Here is an 18,308-nt window from a genome sequence, read left to right as displayed (position 1 = left end):
TTCTTATAAAAGCTTTGATTCAGGTCTTAATAACAAGTGTTTCCCTATTTTGGCTCTTAAACCAGTTGTACTTATGAAATAGATACCAAAATTAGGCAAGTTTCAAAGAATATTACTTGCAAATCTAATATGTAAAAAAGATAGGGATTGAACTGCTATTTATAAAGAGGGTTGGGGAACCTGGACCCTGATGGCTTAGTACCTGATATCGCAGCCTTTAAGCCAGTGCTCCTTAAACCTGAATGGACAGTGAACACCTGGGGTCACAGTAAAATGAAGACTCTGATATAGTAGATATGGGGTAAGCCTGAGACTTTGCATTTCTAACAAGGTCCCAAGATGCTGTTAGTTTGGAGATCATACTTTGAATAGTAAAGCTCTAGGCTCTTCCTTGGAACTTCTATAGATGAAAGAGCTTTGGAAAGCACAGCCCCATCTGAGTAAGAGTGAAAAAATATGGAATTGTTTATGGGTGAGGCCTCTTACAGGCCAACTTGATATGTTGCAATTTAACATAGTAAAAAGGTACAATACTGATTATTCATTTTAGTGTTCTTTGGTTTATAAATAAAGTCTTTTCAAGATAAAAATTATTTACCATGATACAAAAAAATAGAAAAAATTTTAGGAAGTAGAGAAAAGGAAAAAATTACCAATAATTCTCTTTAATATTTGGAGCATGTTTCCTTTTGTCAGAGTCCTCATAATCAGCATTTCAAATGCTACTCAGTAGACATAACATGTTTAAAACTCCCCCTTACTTTGAGGCATTTAGATTTTCCCTTTATCTTTCTGCTCTATGATTTGCTGAGTAAGCCATTGCTTGAGGTATGATTTAACTTTGTTATCTGTGGAGCAGGAGTTGGCAGACGATGGCCCATAGATCAGATCTAGCCCACTGTCTTTGTAAATAAATTTTTATTGCAACAAGGCATGTTTGTTTGTTTACACACTGTGTCTTTTTCATGCTGCACTGGCAGAGTCAAGTGGTAACAGAGGCTGTCTAGCCCACAAAACTTAGATGCTTAGCATCTGGCCCTTGACAGAGGTAGTTGGCCAACTCTTGGTATAGAGGAACTTATGTTTTACTGCTGTACTTTCACAAATAGTACTCTCTTGCTGGATTTAATATATCCAAAATCTGTGATGTTTTCTGCGTAAGTCTTTATTTAAAAAACATCTTTACATTTTAAAATTTCAAAAATCTGATTGTAAAATGATATTTGCCTTTCAGCACTTCGAAACCGTCTAGCGATCTCCTGGACCTCCAGCCAGACTTCTCCCCTGCAGGGGCAGCAGCAGCGGCACCAGCACCAGCAGCACCTTCAGGAGGCGCCACTGCGTGGGGAGGTGAGTGGAATCAGACAGCTGTGCCATTTTTCTGTTTAGCTATTTTCATTCAGGTTATATTTGTTACTCTTTCCTTCTGATTATGCAAAATGGTGCTAGAAACTGAGGGAAGAAATGCTAAAAATGGCATCGATGGGTTGAAATATACATTGAAAGAGAGACAAAAGCTACCCGTGTGTGCTATGTGCGTGTGCTCTGTTGCTCAGTCGTGTCTGACTCTCCCAGCCTCATGGAGTGTTGCCCTCCAGGCTCCTCTGTCCATGGGATTCTCCAGGCAAGAACACTGGAGTGGGTTGCCATTTCCTTTTCCAGAGGATCTACTCGACCCAGGAATAGAACCCATGTCTCCTGTGTCTCCTCCATTGAAAGGCAAATTCTTTACCACTGAGTCACCTGGGAAGCCCCGAAAGTACCCATAATACAGTTAAAATATTCAAGTAATCACATGGTTTTATTATTAAAGTTGAGACAACAGGAGTATTTTTTCTTAGCTATTCTCAAATCCTGATTATTTTTAGTAATTGCTAAGAGTGCAGGCCTTAGAAGATTGTGTGTTTCCTCCAGAAATGATGAGATTACTGAAAGGCAGCATTTTGAATTTGGTTTGTGCAAGTGCAGTCTCCGTAGTTTATTTCTTTGGATCTGAATTGGTTTTATTCATATTGTATTCGATTTCATGCAACTGGAAATCTGGGATAGATTCTTATTTGTGCCAGAAAAGATCTATACTAAACTTGTTAAGAGTAAGTACTTGATTTCCACTTTATTCATGGATCTTTGGAAAAATTCCACTTCTATACATGTTTGATTTAAAAGGATACTTAATACCAATATAAAATTAAGTTGATTATTGCTTCATTCTTAAAGTTTCACAGTTCAGTTCAGTCACTCAGTCGTGTCCGACTCTTTGCAACCCCATGAATTGTAGCACGCCAGGCCTCTCTGTCCATCACCAACTCCTGCAGTTCACTCAAACTCACGTCCATTGAGTCAATGATGCCATGCAGCCATCTCAACCTTTATCATCCCCTTCTCCTCCTGCCCCCAATCCCTCCCAGCATTAGTGTCTTTTCCAATGACTCTTCTCATGAGGTGGCCAAAGTACTGGAGTTTCAGCTTTAGCATCATTCCTTCCAGGACTGATCTCCTTTAGAATGGACTGGTTGGAAGGGACTCTCAAGAGTCTTCTCCAACACCACAGTTCAAAAGCATCAATTCTTCAGCACTCTGCCTTCTTCACAGTCCAACTCTCACATCTATACATGACCACAGGAAAAACCATAGCCTTGACTAGACGGACCTTGGTTCGCAAAGTAATGTCTCTGCTTTTGAATATGCTATCTAGGTTGGTCATAACTTTCCTTTCAAGGAGTAAGCGTCTTTTAATTTCATGGCTGCAGTCACCATCTGCAGTGATTTTGGAGCCCCCCAAAATAAAGTCTGACACTGTTTCCACTGTTTCACAGAGTTAGTATTAAATACCTTACTCTACCACATCAAACTATCAAAGTAAAATTTTTTTTAAGTTTGAAAGCGGCTCATACAACTATAGAAATAACAGAGAAGGAATGACATAAGCAAGATGGTCAAATGGGAAGTGTCCCATTGTACCTCCCCACAGAAGTAATCATTTGCAGCCAGCCACAGACAAAAGTGCCTTTGTGGGTGCTTTGGGATCCAGGAAAGAGGTTGCAAAGCCCAAGATCAAGAAGGCTTGATTTGAGAAGGTGAGTTCAGGTAGGAGGCTCATCAACCTTGGTCCTGGCAACAGTCCTGGAAACACTGCTATGCCCCTGTGGACTCACCACAGTCCTCTTTGGCCATGATCCTGCCACCAGCAACATCTGCTACGGGACTGGGAACCATACACACCCATGCATTAGGTAATAGGCCTGCTGACCTTGGTCTTAGCTGTGGACCCTGAAACTGCCTGTGACCCAGCTCCAGCTTCTTTGTCTTGGTCCAGGAGCAGTCCCACCTGCCCAGAGATCTGTCAGGAGACATACCTGTCTGTACACTTAGAGACAGGCCCAGTGACCTTAGTCCAGCCTTGTGACTGGACTCAGATCCTCAGATCCTAAAGAAGCCTTGTGACTAGGCTCAGCCCCTCACAGCTGCAGTCAGGAAGCTGTCCTGCCCACCTGGGGACTTAGTGGGAGACAGACTTATCCATACCCATAAGGGCAGACCTACAGGCCTTGATCCCAACTGGGGACCTTCAAGCAAATATCAGACTTGATTCAGCCCCACTTAGCTACAGTCCAGGGCTATTCCTTCCCAGCCCAGAGACCTAGTAGGAGCTACACCCAAACATGCACTTGGTAACAAGCCCACCACCCCTGAACTCAACTAAAGACCCTAAAGTGGACCCTTGTTCCAGTTCCAGCCCTGCTAACCAAGGTTGTGAATGCAGTCCTGTCCACTCAGGGACCAGGAGGCAGGATCTGTACCCACCTAAGATCCTGGTAACAGGCCCACCAACATGGGCACTACAGCAGGCCCAGGAGTAGCCACATGAACTTGCCCCAACCTCATTCAACTGCAACCCCAGAGGCAATATCATCACCCCAGGGACCTGACAGGGGAAGATCTTCACCTGCCAAAACCAGTGTTTAAAAATAGGAAGAGGTGTTTTTCCTTCAAATGCACAGGCACCATCACAAGGCTACATGAAATACAGAGAATCAGGCAAAAAAAAAAAAAAAAAACAACAACAAAACTCCATGACACTGCCAAAGAGAAGTCACTCAGTAATGTCCAGTTCTTTGCGACCCCATGGACTGTAGCTGACCAGGCTCCTCAGTCCATGGGATTTTCCAAAGAATACTGGAGTGGGTTGCCGTTTAAAGGAAGCTAATAAAGCTCAGTAACTTACCCTAAAGAAATCTAGATTGTCTGCTAATGAATTCAAAATAATCATCCTAAAGAAGCTCAGTGAGATTCAAGGGAACACATGCAGGCAAGAAGACAAAATCAGGAAAACTATACATGAACAAAACAAGAAAGTAGAGACTATAAAAGAGAACAAAGCAAATTCTGAATAAAGTAGAATATGATGACGGAACTGAAAAGAAAAACTCTGTAGAGAGCTTCAACAGAAGACTGAATCAGACAGAGTAAAAATCCACAAACTCAAAGATAGGGTTTGAAAATAGCCAGTTGGCAATTAGAAAATAGCCAATTAAAAGAATAAAAAGGGAAAAAAGAGGATGCATACAGGACGTATGGGACATCATGAAATGAATGAAGATAAGCATTGTAGAAGTTTCAGAAAAGAAGAAAGAAAGAAAGTGAAGTCACTCAGTCATGTCTGACTCTTTCTGAGACCTAGTAGGAGCTTCACCCAAACACCTCAATTGCACATAGAAAATTCTCCAGGGTGGAGAATGTTGGGACAAGAAAATTTTGATGAAGAAGATTGAAGTCATATCAAGTATTATTCCTGCCCTTCAGTGGTATGAAACTAGAAATCAGTAACATAACAAAACTTTGAAAATTCACATATACATGGAGATTTTATAACCTATGGCCAACCAATGGGTCAAAGAAGAAATTAAAAAGAAATTTTAAAGAATCTTGAGACAAAAGAAAATGGAAACACAGTATATCAAAATTTATCTGATGCTGCAAAAGCAATACTAAGAGGGAAATTTATAGTGCTAAATGCCTCCATTAAGAAAAAAAGATCTCAAACAATCTAGCTTTACATCTCATGGAATTAGGTAAAGAACAAACTTAGCTCAAAGATAGCAGAAGGAAGGAAATAACAAAGATTAGAGCAGAAATAAATGAAATAGAGACCAGAAAGATGTTAGAAAAGATCGACAAAACTGAGTTGGTTTTTTGAAAAGATAAAATTACTTTTGCGTGTGTGCATGCTCAGTTGTGTTTGTCTTTTTGTGACCCCAAAGACTGTAGCCCACCAGGCTCCTCTGTCAGTGGAATTTTCCAGCTGAGAGTAGTGGAATTTTCTAGCTGAGAGTAGTGGAATGGGGTGCCATTTCCTACTCCAGGGAATCTTCTTGACCCAGAGATCAAACCAACATCTTCTGCGTCTCCTTCATTGCCAGATGGATTCTTTACCACTGAGTCACCTGGGAAGCCCAAAATTACCTTCGGCTAGACTAAATAAGAAAAAAGGGCAATGACCCAAACTAAAATTATAAATGAAAGAGGAAACATTATAGCTGATACCATAAAAATGCAAAGAATCATAAGAGATTGTTGTGAGCAATTATATGCCATGATTGGATAACCTAAAAGAAATGGATAAATTCCTAGAAACATACAGCTGACCAAGATACAGCTGACCAACAAACATACAACTGACAGTCAAGACAAAAAAGAAAATCTGAACAGACTTACATACATAAGGAAATTGAAGCAGAAATCAGAAACCTCCCAACAAAGAAAAACCCTTGATCATACAGCTTCACGAGTGAATTCTGCCAAACATTTAAACAGAAATTAATGCCAGTCCTACTCAAATTCTTCCCAAAAGATTGAAAAGAGGGAACACTTCCAACCTTTACTTTTTTGAAGCTAGATTTACGCTCATACCAAAGCCAGATACACACACTAAAAGAAAAGAAAATAACAGGCCATCATTCCTGATGAACATAAAACTACAAAAATCCTTCACAAAATATTACAAACTGAATTCAACAGGACATTAAAAGGATCATACACTATGATCAAGTGGGGTTTCTCCTTGCAATGCAAGGATGGTTTGACAGTTGCTGGTGATATACACCACATGGTAGAATAAAGGATGAAAATCATATGATGATCTCAATAGTTGCAGAAAAAGTACTTAACAGAGTTCAACAATCTTTCATGATTAAAAAAAAAAACCTGTCAATAAATTAGGTAGAGAAGGAATGTATCTCAACATAATAAAGGGTATATATGACACGTCCACAGCTAACATGATTCTGAATGATGAAAAGCTGTAACATTTTCCTCTAAGATTAGGACAAAGATGCCTACTCTCTTGAGTTCTATCCAACATAGTACTGTAAGTCTAAGCCAGAGCAATTAGTCAAGAAAAATAAATAAAAAGCATCCAAATTGGAAAGGAAGAAATAAAATTGTCTCTGTATCCAAATAGGAAAGGAAGAAATAAAATTGTCTCTGTAGATGACTTGGTCTTACATGTAGAAACCCAAAAGATGCCACCAAAAAACTGTTAGAACTAATAAATGAATTCAGTAAAGTTTGGGAGTCAAAATTTACGTATAAAAAGACTATCTGAAAAAGAAATGAAGAAAAATAATTCCATTTATAGTAGCATCAAGAAGAATAAAATATTGAGTTGGCAAAGAAGGTTGGGTTTTTCCATAACAACCCCCAAATGAACCTTTTGGCTAACCCAATACTTAGCAATAGACTTAACCAAGGAGATGAAAAGCCTCTACACTGAAAACTATAAAACATTGATGGAAGAAATTGAAGACACAAATAAATGGAGAGATATCCTTTGATCATGGACTAGAAGAACTAATACTGTTAAAATGTCCATACTACCCAAAGTGATCTACAGAATCACTGCAGTCTATAGTGCAAAAGAATAAAATTGGAACCTTATCTTATATCTTACCCAAAACTCAAATGGATTAAAACAAATATAAAACCTGAAACCATAAATCTTAGGGGAAAAAACTCTTAGACATTGATCTTAGCAATGGATTTTTTGATTTGCCACCAAAAACACAGGCAACAAAAGCAAAAATAAGCAAGTGAAACTACATTCAAGCTACAAAGCCTCTACACAGCAAAGGAAACAGTCAACAGAATGAAAATGCAACCTGTGGGATGGGAGAAAATATTTGCAAGAAAAAAAAGGAACCCAAATACCTTGGCTTTAAAATGGGCAAAGGACATAAATGGACATTTCCATAGAAGATGTGCAGATGGCTAACAGGTATATGAGAAGGTGTTCACTGTCATTAATCATCAGGAAAATGGAAATCAGAACCAGAAATAACACCCCACATTTGTTAGCATGACTATTATTAGGAAGAGACTATTATTAGGAAGAGAAGAGAAAAGTGTTTGTTGAGAGTGTGAAGAAAGGGAATCATTATATACTGTTGGTGGGAATGTAAATTGGTACAACAATTGTGGAAAACAGTAGAGTAGAAGATCCTCAAAACAATCAAAATAGAACTATTACATGGTTCACCAATCTCACTTCTAGGTGGATGGATATCTGCACTCCCATGTTCATTGCAGCATTAGCCACGATAGCCAAGAAAAAAAAAAAAACTTCTGTTTGTCAGCAGATGAAAGGGTAAGGAAAACATGTTGTATATATTCAGTGGAATATTACTCAGCCCTTTAAAAAGAAGGAACTCCTCCTATGTGTGACAATATGGATGACATAAAGGACATTGTGCCAAGTGAATAAATATGCCAGACACAGAAAGACAAATATGTACACTCTCACTTATATGTGGAATCTTAAAAAAGTCAAATTCATAGATACAGAAAGTAAAAGTTGCCTGGGGCTGTTGTTCAGCAATGGAGGGCAGGGCATGGAATGGGAGGATGTTGGTCACAGGGTACAAAAGGTCAGTTGTAAGCTGAAGTTCTGGAGATCTAGTGTATAGTACGGTTACTATGTTAACCGTTAATAATACTATGTTGCATACTTGAAACTTGCTAAAAGAATAATCTTAAGTATTCAAACTACAAAAACACAGGAACTATGTGAGATGATGGATGTGTTAGTTTGATTGTGGTCATCTTCTCATAATGTATATGTATAACAAATTATTACACTGTGCATCTTCAGTTCAGTTCAGTCTCTCAGTTGTGTCCGACTCTTTGTGACCCCATGAATTGCAGCACGCCAGGCCTCCCTGTCTATCACCAACTCCCGCAGTTCACTCAGACTCAAGTCCATCGAGTCAGTGATGCCATCTCATCCTCTGTCGTCCCCTTCTCCTCCTGCCCCCAATCCCTCCCAGCATCAGAGTCTTTTCCAATGAGTCAACTCTTTGCAAGAGGTGGCCAAAGTACTGGAGTTTCAGCTTCAGCATCATTCCCTCCAAAGAAATCCCAGGGCTGGTCTCCTTCAGAATGGACTGGTTGGATCTCCTTGCAGTCCAAGGGGCTCTCAAGAGTCTTCTCCAACACCACAGTTCAAAAGCATCAATTCTTCGCACAATTGCACTCATCTCACACGCTAGTAAAGTAATGCTCAAAATTCTCCAAGCCAGGCTTCAGAAATACGTGAACCGTGAACTTCCAGATGTTCAAGCTGGTTTTAGAAAAGGCAGAGGAACCAGAGATCAAATTGCCAACATCCGCTGGATCATCAAAAAAGCAAGAGAGTTCCAGAAAGACATCTATTTCTGCTTTATTGAGTATGCCAAAGCCTTTGACCGTGTGGAGCACAATAAACTGTGGAAAATTCTTCAAGAGATGGGAACACCTGTGCATCTTAAATATATACAATTTTTATATATCAGTTATACCTTAGTAAAGCTGTGGGGGTTGAGAAACAACACTGGTAAAAGACATTAACTGGCTGATGAGGAAACCAGTAAGATGATAAAGCTGGTTAAAACAGCATTTTGAGGAATTGGGATTTATAGAAAAGGAATGTTAAAATAAGATGGCTAGGTTGGGTTTAAAACTGGTTAACGTCCAATAGGGCAATAAAAGTCGTGTCTTGAGGGTATCTTTTCTCCCAAACATAGTATTATATCACTAGCAGACAAGAACTGTAACGCGATACATCATTTCAGAATCAGTCCTTAATTAATGTTAAATTGCAACGTCAAAAGAAGTTTCATTCCATAGGTAATTAAATAATCCTTAGGTGAGCTTGGTAAACATTGGCAGAGTGATATCAGAAGTACCTGCTATGATCTCTTGATTTTATTTCCAAGTTTTTTGTTAACAAAATGAAAGTAATTGTGAAATAAAGTTGCTAACTATGTAGATGAGCATTTAAAATATTGGTGCTTTTCCATTTAAATGCTTCAAACTTCTCCCTTGTTAAAATGTTCAACTCCTAAGTTGACAGCTGTCATTTTTTTAAATCAAAAGTCTCAACATCACTTAACTTTATTAAATCTCTGTTGCTAAAGGAAAATATTGTTGAATTGGTTTTATAAAGGGCCTTCTTTTTTAAAAAAACGTATTCAAGTGTTCATGGTATTTTTTCTTTAATTGTAGTATAATTGCTTTACATTACTGTTAGTTGCTGCTACACAACAACATGAATCAGCTATAAGTACTATAAGGGCCTTCTGGTTCTTACGCTTTCTCATTCTGACCTTCATCTTTTTGAAATGTTTATTTCAACTTATAACTTATTTTCGTTGCCCCAGTATCTTATACAACATATTATGTTTTCTTACTTATTAAAGAATGCTTCAAATCTATATCCTTAAATCAGACTTTCTCTGTCATAAAGTTCATGTGAATGGCTTTTATAGAACTTTTATAATTTCACATTTAGTGTTAATTATAAATTCATGGGGTTATACAAAATTTTTTTCAGTATTATATGAATGTATTACCTCTAATTTTCTCAACTAATTGAATCAGTAGATATTTGACACTTTGTAATTTTTAGAACTTACCGAGCATATAGTGAGTTAGAAACTTTAGTAAGTAAATAGTGATATTGTTAACTGTCTCCTTTCACCATATTCTCCAGTGTCAAACTGAAGAGAAATTGTGTCCTTTTTGTTTGGTTTGTTTGTTTTACACCAAAGGAATAATAAAAAGAACAACTCTAGGTGAGATATTTTTAAATTGTACTGTAACATTTAAAAAAAAATTCGGCCACACCACACTGCATGTGGGACCTTTATTCCCCAACCAAGGATTGAACCCCTGTCCTCTGCAGTGGAAGCACAGAGTCCTAACTACTGGACCACCAGGGAATTCCCAACATTTTTATTCATATTCATCTCTCAGTACTTTTTGCTAAGACACACAATACTATGAGAAATAAGTTATAATAGCCAATTTTATTATAACACACTTAAGTCTTTGCTTGTTAGGAATGAATAGCTATTGATGATTGAAACTTTGAGATATCAGTGAATATAGAAGAAAGCAGATGAGTATGGTTTAGCTAGGGCTGTGCAGTGTGGATCTGCAGTCTGCCTTTCTCAAATGCAGGGCAAGAGGTCTGAAATTCAGCCTGCTTTCTGTTGGCCAAGCTGTGGGCTTTTTTCATCCTTGAGGAATAAGGAAAACCTTTTCCAAAAAAAACAGTTTTCCAAACTGTTTCCAAAAAAACAGTGTTTCCAAAAAACAGTTTTTCATAATTAGTACAAAGCACATTATAGTGTATAATAGTGTTGGCTTAGAACCTAATGCTTAGACAGCATTAGTCTTTTGTCTCAACAAAATATCTATAGCTATTTTCATAGCAGTAGAAAAGTCAGCTGGGGAGGAAAATACTAATAAATAAATTCTCTAGTTCTTAAGCAAAATAGTAAAACTTATAAGTCTTAATAAATTCAAGTAAACTAGTATAATATGAAATTGAGAGATAATAGTCACCTTTGCTGCTATTGTTTAGTTGCCAAGTTGTGTCCAGCTCTTTTGTGATCCTATGCACTGTAGCCCACTAGGCTCCTCTGTCCATGGGATTTCCCAGGCAAGAATACTGACTTGGGTTGCCATTTCCTTCTCCAGGGGATCTTCCCAACCCAGGGATTGAACCTGCATCTCCTGCTCAGTAGGCAGATTCTTTACCACTGAGCTTACCTGAAAGGCCCCATAGTTACCTTGAGTTTGCATTTATTCCATAGATACACAGTCATATTTGAAGAGGATTCTAAATTATAACAAATATGTTTTGTTCTGCTTTATTGACTATGCCAAAGCCTTTGACTGTGTGGACCACAACAAAGCCTGGAAAATTCTTAAAGAAATGGGAATACTAGACCACCTGACCTGCCTCTTGAGAAATCTGTATGTTCTTATCTGGCCATAATGATAGTAAGAGAATTTCATTTTCTAATGATGTGTCCACATCAAGTGTTTACAAATTTCTCATAAGGGTTCTAAGTACTGATAAATATTGCCAATTTAGGGGAAATATTGTAAAAGATAGTACTTCTTGTTGGTGTGAACCAAATTTAGCATATTCATATTTTATAAATTTAAATAGTGCATATTACGTGTGGCATTCTGCTGGCCAATAATAATGATCACCTTTGACTGAAAGAATACAGGGTGTTTTTAAAATCCCTATCTTTCTCCCCATTATAGGGAGAGTGTTTTTTTCTTCATAATAAATGCATCCCTCTGTACAAACAGCTGAGTGTGTGTGTATTGTATTTCTGTGCATCCTAGAAGTGGGAAATGGCTAATTTCTTATTGTAAATGCTTGAAGTAAAATTTCTACTTTTTGAGAAATACAGAATTACTCCTAGGGTTTTCTTAGAATTAATAGACTTAATAGAAATTTATTAACACACTCTTGAAGGCTCATCAGTATTATGTGACCACATGACTCTGTTTCCATGTGAATATTATTAATAGCTGTACTATAAGCAGTGTTTGTGACCCACATTACCTTTTGCTTGTTAGTTAAATCTAGGTGGGGCACATCTGTAGGTTGTTGTCATGCACATTCATGAATACACACACACACTTTCTCTCTGTGAAAGATTTATAGAAACTTTGAAATTCATAGTCCTATGTCAACTTAAATGTTAGCTGTTGCCCTTTTTTATTGAAGTATAATTGGCATACACCAATTATATTTATTTCAAGTATACTACATTCAGCATTTCTAAGCATTCTGAAATGATCAGCACAATAAGGCTAGCTACCATCTAAGCCATTGCTATTATTAACTTTCATTATCAAGCATTTGATATGTTCTGGATGTAGGTGAGCACTTAAATATATTAACACACTTAATCTAAAATGTGACTCTATCTCACTGCACCATGTAGATCTCCTTGTTAATTTAGTTGTAGTTCTGTTTTCTTGTTTACAGGGAATGTTTTCTAGCAATTTCTGTAATACAAAAAAAAAATTGCTCTGATTAAGTACTACTTGCAAATGAATTGGAACTCTTATGCTGTAGTGGTGTTTTTTTTTTTAATAGTTTAATCCTCTGTAAAAAGTAGCAGTTTTGAGAATATTTGATAACTGTTCTCATCATCCTATAATAGGAACTTGCTTTTGTAGTAGAGAAAATTTTGCACAAACCAAGAAATACCTAAGATAAATTATGCTTAATGTGGAAAATTAAGATTTTGGAGAGTAAAACCTGTGGTTTCCAAGAGTAGAAAAAGTTTTTCTGCATCAGTTATCCACCTATATGCTTAATCACTACATTTTCCTAGGAAATTTTGCTTTCCATCTTTTTATATCATTTTTGTCACCCTCTATCCTAACAAAACATTGATTAAGAGCAAGGAACTAATGTTTTAATCTTTCATACTTTTTTGTTTTAAATCCTTTCATTTTTGTTCCTTCTTGTGTACATAAACAGTCTTCTCCTTTTTCAATTACCAAATGTATGAAATAAATTACCATCCCCTGTCATAGGCAGTGGGAGGTCTGGAAACTTAAATCACATGGTTCTTAGCTCTTCTGCTAAATCACATCACAGCTTAAGATAGCCATGGATGAGGGCAGGGGTAGGGAAAGCCCCACCAATGCCAGGAAAAGAGAGAAACCAAGTCTCTCTGACTTCTGATGAGCCATGTTGGTTTCTAATTTATATTTTTAGGATGTGTGACTGTAGAGTAAGAGTTGCATTGGGCCAGGTCCATTTGGTTTGAGCAATTATTTGAAAGATCTTCTCCTTCTCAGGATTTGAGACCTGGACACCTAACAGCAAAAAATACCCTAGCTTCAAGTCAGCATAGGTCCTTTTTTCCAGCTCTTCATTAGATGTGCATTCTGAAATTTAAAAACTATTTCTGATGTCAAGAACTCCATGTGGTATAATATTCTAACGTTGCTATGAAATATGTAAGATTTGTTTAGGAAGAGCCTTGATTATCTTAGTGGACCTGTAGAGGGCTTTACCTGACATTTATTGGGTTTGCAGATTGCATAGTTAAATGAATGTGATTATGTTTTTCTTCCAGTTTTCAGGTATAATTGATATACATTACTTTAAGGTGTATCATGTAATGATTTGACTTGCATACATCAAGAAATGATTACCACAATAAATTTAGTGAACATCCAGCTTTTCATGTAGATACACAAAGAAGTAGAATAAAGATTTTCTTGCTTGTGATGAGAACTATTAGCATTTACTCTCTTCACAACTTTCATATGTAACATACAGTGGCACTGATTATGTTTATCTTGTTGTATATTATATCTGTAGTACTTCTTTATCCTATAACTGGAAGTTTATATTTTTTGACTGCCTTCATCAAACTCCTCTTCACTCTCCCCCTGCCTCTGGTAACCACAAATCTGATCTCTGTTTCTCTGTGTCCATTTGTTTTGAAGTATATTTGACCTAAAACACTGTTAGTTCCCATTATACAATATAGTGATTGAATATTTCTATACATTTCAAAGCAGTCAGCACCTTAAGTCTATACAAAGATGTTATGTATTAATAACTATATTCCCCACAATACATTTCATCCCCATGACTCATTTATTTTGCAACTGAAAGTTTGTTCCTCTCAATCCCTCTCATCTATTTCTCTCCTACCCTACAACCCTTCCCCTCTGGCAACCACCTGTTTATTCTCCATATCTATGATTCTGTTTCTATTTTGTTATGTTTGTTCATTTGGCTTGTTTTTTAGACTCTACATATAATCGTATAGTATTTGTCTTTCTCTGACTTCTTTCGCTTAGCATAACAACCTCCTAGGACTATTCACATTGTCACTGATGACAAAGATTCACTCTTTTTTATGACTAAGTAATATCCCATTATAGGTAGATAGCTAGATAGACACACACACAGACACACACACACACACCTTTATCTATTCATCTAGTGATTGGCAGTTACATTGCTTCCATATCTTAGCTATGCTGCAGTGAACATAGGGATGCATGTATCTTTTCTAATTAGTGTTTTCATTTTCTTTGTATAAATAACCTGCAGGAGTGGAATTGCTGGGTCACTTGGTAGTTCTGTTTTTAATTTTTTGAAGAATCTCTATACTGTTCTCCATAGTGGCTGTACCGGTTTACCTTCCCTCACAGTGCATGAGGATTCCCTTTTCATCACATTCTCACCAACACTTGTTATTTGTTGTATTTTTGATAATAGACAGTCTTGCAGGTGTGAGGCAATATCTCATTGTGGTTTTGATTTTAATTTCCCTGACAATTAGGGATGTGGAGCATCTTTTCATGTGTCTGATAGCTGTCTGTATGTCTTCTTTGGAAAAATGTCTACTCAAGTCCTCTGTCTCTTTTATAATCAAGTTGTTTGCTTTTTTGTGGTTGAACTGTATGCGTTATTTGTGTATTTTGGTTATTAACCCCTAATTGGATTTCTCATTTTCTAATGTCTTCTCCTTTTCATTTTGTTGATAATTTCCTTCACTGTGCAAAAACTTTCTGGTTTGACATAGTCCCATTTGTTTTTGTTTCCCTTGTCTGAGGAAATATACTCCCCAAAATATTATTAAGGCCCATATCAAAGAGTATACTGCCTATATTTTCTTCAAGAAGTTTTCTGGTTTCAGGTCTTACATTTAAGTCTTTAATCCATTTTGAATTTATTATTATACATAATATGAGAAAGTCTAGTTTGCTTCTTTGACATGTAGCAGTTCAGTTTTCCTAACACCATTTATTGAAGAGGCTGTCTTTTTCCCCTTTATTGTTACCTCCTTTGTTGTAAATTAATTGCCGTGTAAGTATGGATTCACTTTTTGGTGGTTCACTCTTAGTGTATGGAAACTCAATAGATTTCTGTATATTAATTCTGTATCCTGCAACTTTACTGAGCTATGATTTTAGTAGTTTAGTAGTTTTATTTTAGTGGCATCTTTAGGATTTTCTATGTATGGTTTCATGTCTTCTGCAAAGAGTGACAGTTTTAGTACTTCCTTTCCAATTTGGATTCCTTTCATTTCTTTCCTGATTGTTTTTGTACGATTGTTGTGGCTAGGAGTTCCAATATTATACTGAGGAAATGTGGCAAGAATGGGAATCTTTTCCTATTCCTGATCTTAGAGGAAAAGCGTTCAGATTTTCACTGTTGAGTATTGTGTTAGCTGTGGGTTTGTCATATGTAGCCTTTATTACGTTAAGGTATATTCCCTCTATGTCCCCTTTGTTGAGAGTTTTTATCATAAATAATGTTGAAATCTGTCAGAAGTTTTTTTCCACATCCATTGAGATGATCGTATGATTTATATTCTTCAAATTGTTAGTGTGATGTATCATACTGATTTGTAACTATTCCTGGGGTAAATCCCACCTGATCATGATCATTAATGTATTGCTGGATTTTGTTTGCTAATATTTTCTTGAGGATTTTTGCATCTGCGTTCATCAGTGATATTGGCAGGCAGTTTTCTTTTTTGTGATATCTTTGTCTGGTTTTGGATCAGGGTGATGCTGGCCCTGTAGCATGAGTTGGGAAGTGTCCTTCTTCTGCAGGCTTTTGAAATAGTTTCAGAAGGATAGGTGTTAACTCTTTAATAAATATTTGGTAGAATTCACCTGTGAACCCATGTATCTGCTCCTGGACTTCTGTTTGTTGGGAGTTTTTCTAATTACTGATCCAGTTTCACTACTGGTAACTGATCTGTTTTTATTTTTTATTTTTTCTTGATTCAGTGTTGAGGAATTATCCATTTATCCTAGATTGTCTGTTTTTTGCCATTTAATTGTAGGAATCTCTTATGATCCTTTATGGTGTTGGTTATAACTTCTCCTTTTTCATTTCTGATTTTATTGATTTTTCCGTGATGAATCTGGCTAAAGGTTTATTTATTTTTTCAAAGAGACAGCTCTCAGTTTCATTGATCTTTTCTATTGTTTTGACTCTCTATTTCATTTATTTCTGCTCTGATCTTTATGATTTCTTTCCTTATTCTAACATTTGTTTGATCTCCTTTTTATAGTTCTTTTACGTGTAAGGTTTTGTTGTATTTGAGTTTTTTTCATTTCCTGAGATAGGCGTGTGTTACTATAAAGCTTCCTCTTAGAATTGTTTTTGCTGCTTCCCATAGATTTTGAGTCACTGTATTTAATTTTCACTTGTCTCCAGGTATTTTTTATTTCCTTTTTTATTTCTTCAGTGATCCTTTATTTAGTAATGTGTTGTTTAGCCTCCATGGATTTGTGTTTTTTGAAGGTTTTTCATGTAGTTGATTTCTAGTTTCAACATTGTGTTTGGAAAAGGTCCTTGATATGATTTTAGTCTTCTTAAATTTACTGAGACTTCTTTTGTTGCCTAGCATATGATCTATCCTAGAGATTGTTCCATGTGCTCTTGAAAAGAATGTGTTTTCTACTACTTTTGGATGTAATGTTTATATGTGTGTGCATAAACACTTAAATTTATATAAAATAAAAAAATATGTATAAAGTCTATCTGATCTAGTAATGTAGTTTAAGGCCAGTGTCTCCTTATTGATTTTCTGTTTCGATCATCTGTCCATTGATGTGAGTCCCCTGTGCCTTTTGTGTTACTGTCAGTTACTCCCTTTATGTCTGTTTAGATTTACTTTATGTATTTAGGTGCTCCTGTGTTGGTTGCATGGGGCTTCCCAGGTGGTGCATTGGGTAAAGAATCTGCCTGCCAATGTAGGAGACACAGGAGACTCGGATTTGATCCCTGGGTCGGGAAGATGCTCTGGAGTTGGAAATGGCAACCTACTCCAATATTCGTACCTGGAAAATTCCATGGACAAGAAAGCCTAGAGGGCTATAATCCATGGGCTCGCAAAGAGTCGGACATGACTGAATGACTGAGCACACACACACACACACGTGTTGGATACATATATGTTTACGATTGTCATATTTTCTTCATTAATCGATCTCTTGATTAGTATGTGCTATTTTTCCTTGTCTCTTTAACAGTGTTTATTTTTAAGTGTGTTTTGTCTCACATAAGTATTGCTACCCTGGCTTTTCATTTCTGTTTACATAGAATACATTTTTCCATCCCCTCACTTTCAGTCTGTGTATCTTTATGTCTAAAGTGATTATTATTAATGTCAAATTTATGTTTATCAACCTTTTAAATGTCATCTGGAACTTTTGGTTTACTGAGTTCTCATATCATTTTTAAAGCTCTGAAAAAAATAGCTTCCAAATGAGTTTTGATAAAGTTTCTTCATGTTTAAAATAAATTTCCAGTAACATTCATGAATTCGAATGTGATGCCTGAGATGTGTATCACGTGACTGATACTAGAGGAATGCATTGGACACTCTAAATGTTTAACTTAAAGTCATAGTATAGTTAAAAATAATCCCTCTTAGGCTTATTATTTAGGATGCCATCTGTAATCCCACTGTTGATCACTAAGAAAGTATGAACCTCTCAATGGAATGCTGACCTCAGAAGGGCTGAAAAGTTTTGATACTACAGAATCTCTCATATTCATCTTGAAAATAATTTTCATATGTTGTCACAATGTTTACAAGTGTAAAAGTCATATATTAAACTGAAAAACATCTGGTAATGTGAAACTTATGAAGAAGAAAATAGGTTTGAGTTTCTTTTCTCTAACCCTTAAACTTTCATTCAAGTTAATATGTTGCACAGTCAAGCTTCTGTTCATGCTCTGTATTCTACACTGGAGTGATACATCAATTAAAGAGGGTCAACAAAGTTCAATTAACTATGGTTTCTTCAGAATTGACAGTTATAGTATAATGAAATCAACCAAAGCAAATGAAATAGTAATTCTGATAAAAAATCAGTTGAGTTCATCCGAATCATTTAGATCTAACTTAAGGTAAGTCTCTTGACCTCCCTTGCTCTCAGTTTTCCCATCTATGAAATTGGAAATT

General features: G+C 36.5%; 1 protein-coding gene across 23 annotated transcripts in view; it reads left to right on the top strand.

The window, feature by feature from the left end:
- Positions 1 to 18,308, top strand: part of SNAP91 (synaptosome associated protein 91) — a 174,568-nt gene that overhangs the window by 104,069 nt on the left and 52,191 nt on the right. For all 23 annotated transcript variants that reach the window (XM_060419408.1, XM_060419407.1, XM_060419406.1 and 20 more), the window contains one exon: positions 1,235 to 1,350. In XM_060419408.1, coding sequence (XP_060275391.1) covers positions 1,235 to 1,350 — 116 coding nt within the window. The remainder of the gene's footprint in view (positions 1 to 1,234; positions 1,351 to 18,308) is intronic.

The sequence above is a fragment of the Ovis aries genome, chromosome 8 (assembly GCF_016772045.2).
Source record: "Ovis aries strain OAR_USU_Benz2616 breed Rambouillet chromosome 8, ARS-UI_Ramb_v3.0, whole genome shotgun sequence".
NCBI classification, from domain to species: Eukaryota; Metazoa; Chordata; class Mammalia; order Artiodactyla; family Bovidae; genus Ovis; species Ovis aries.
The sequence above is the reverse complement of the archived record's forward strand: the minus strand, read 5'-3'. Positions and strand labels throughout refer to the sequence as shown.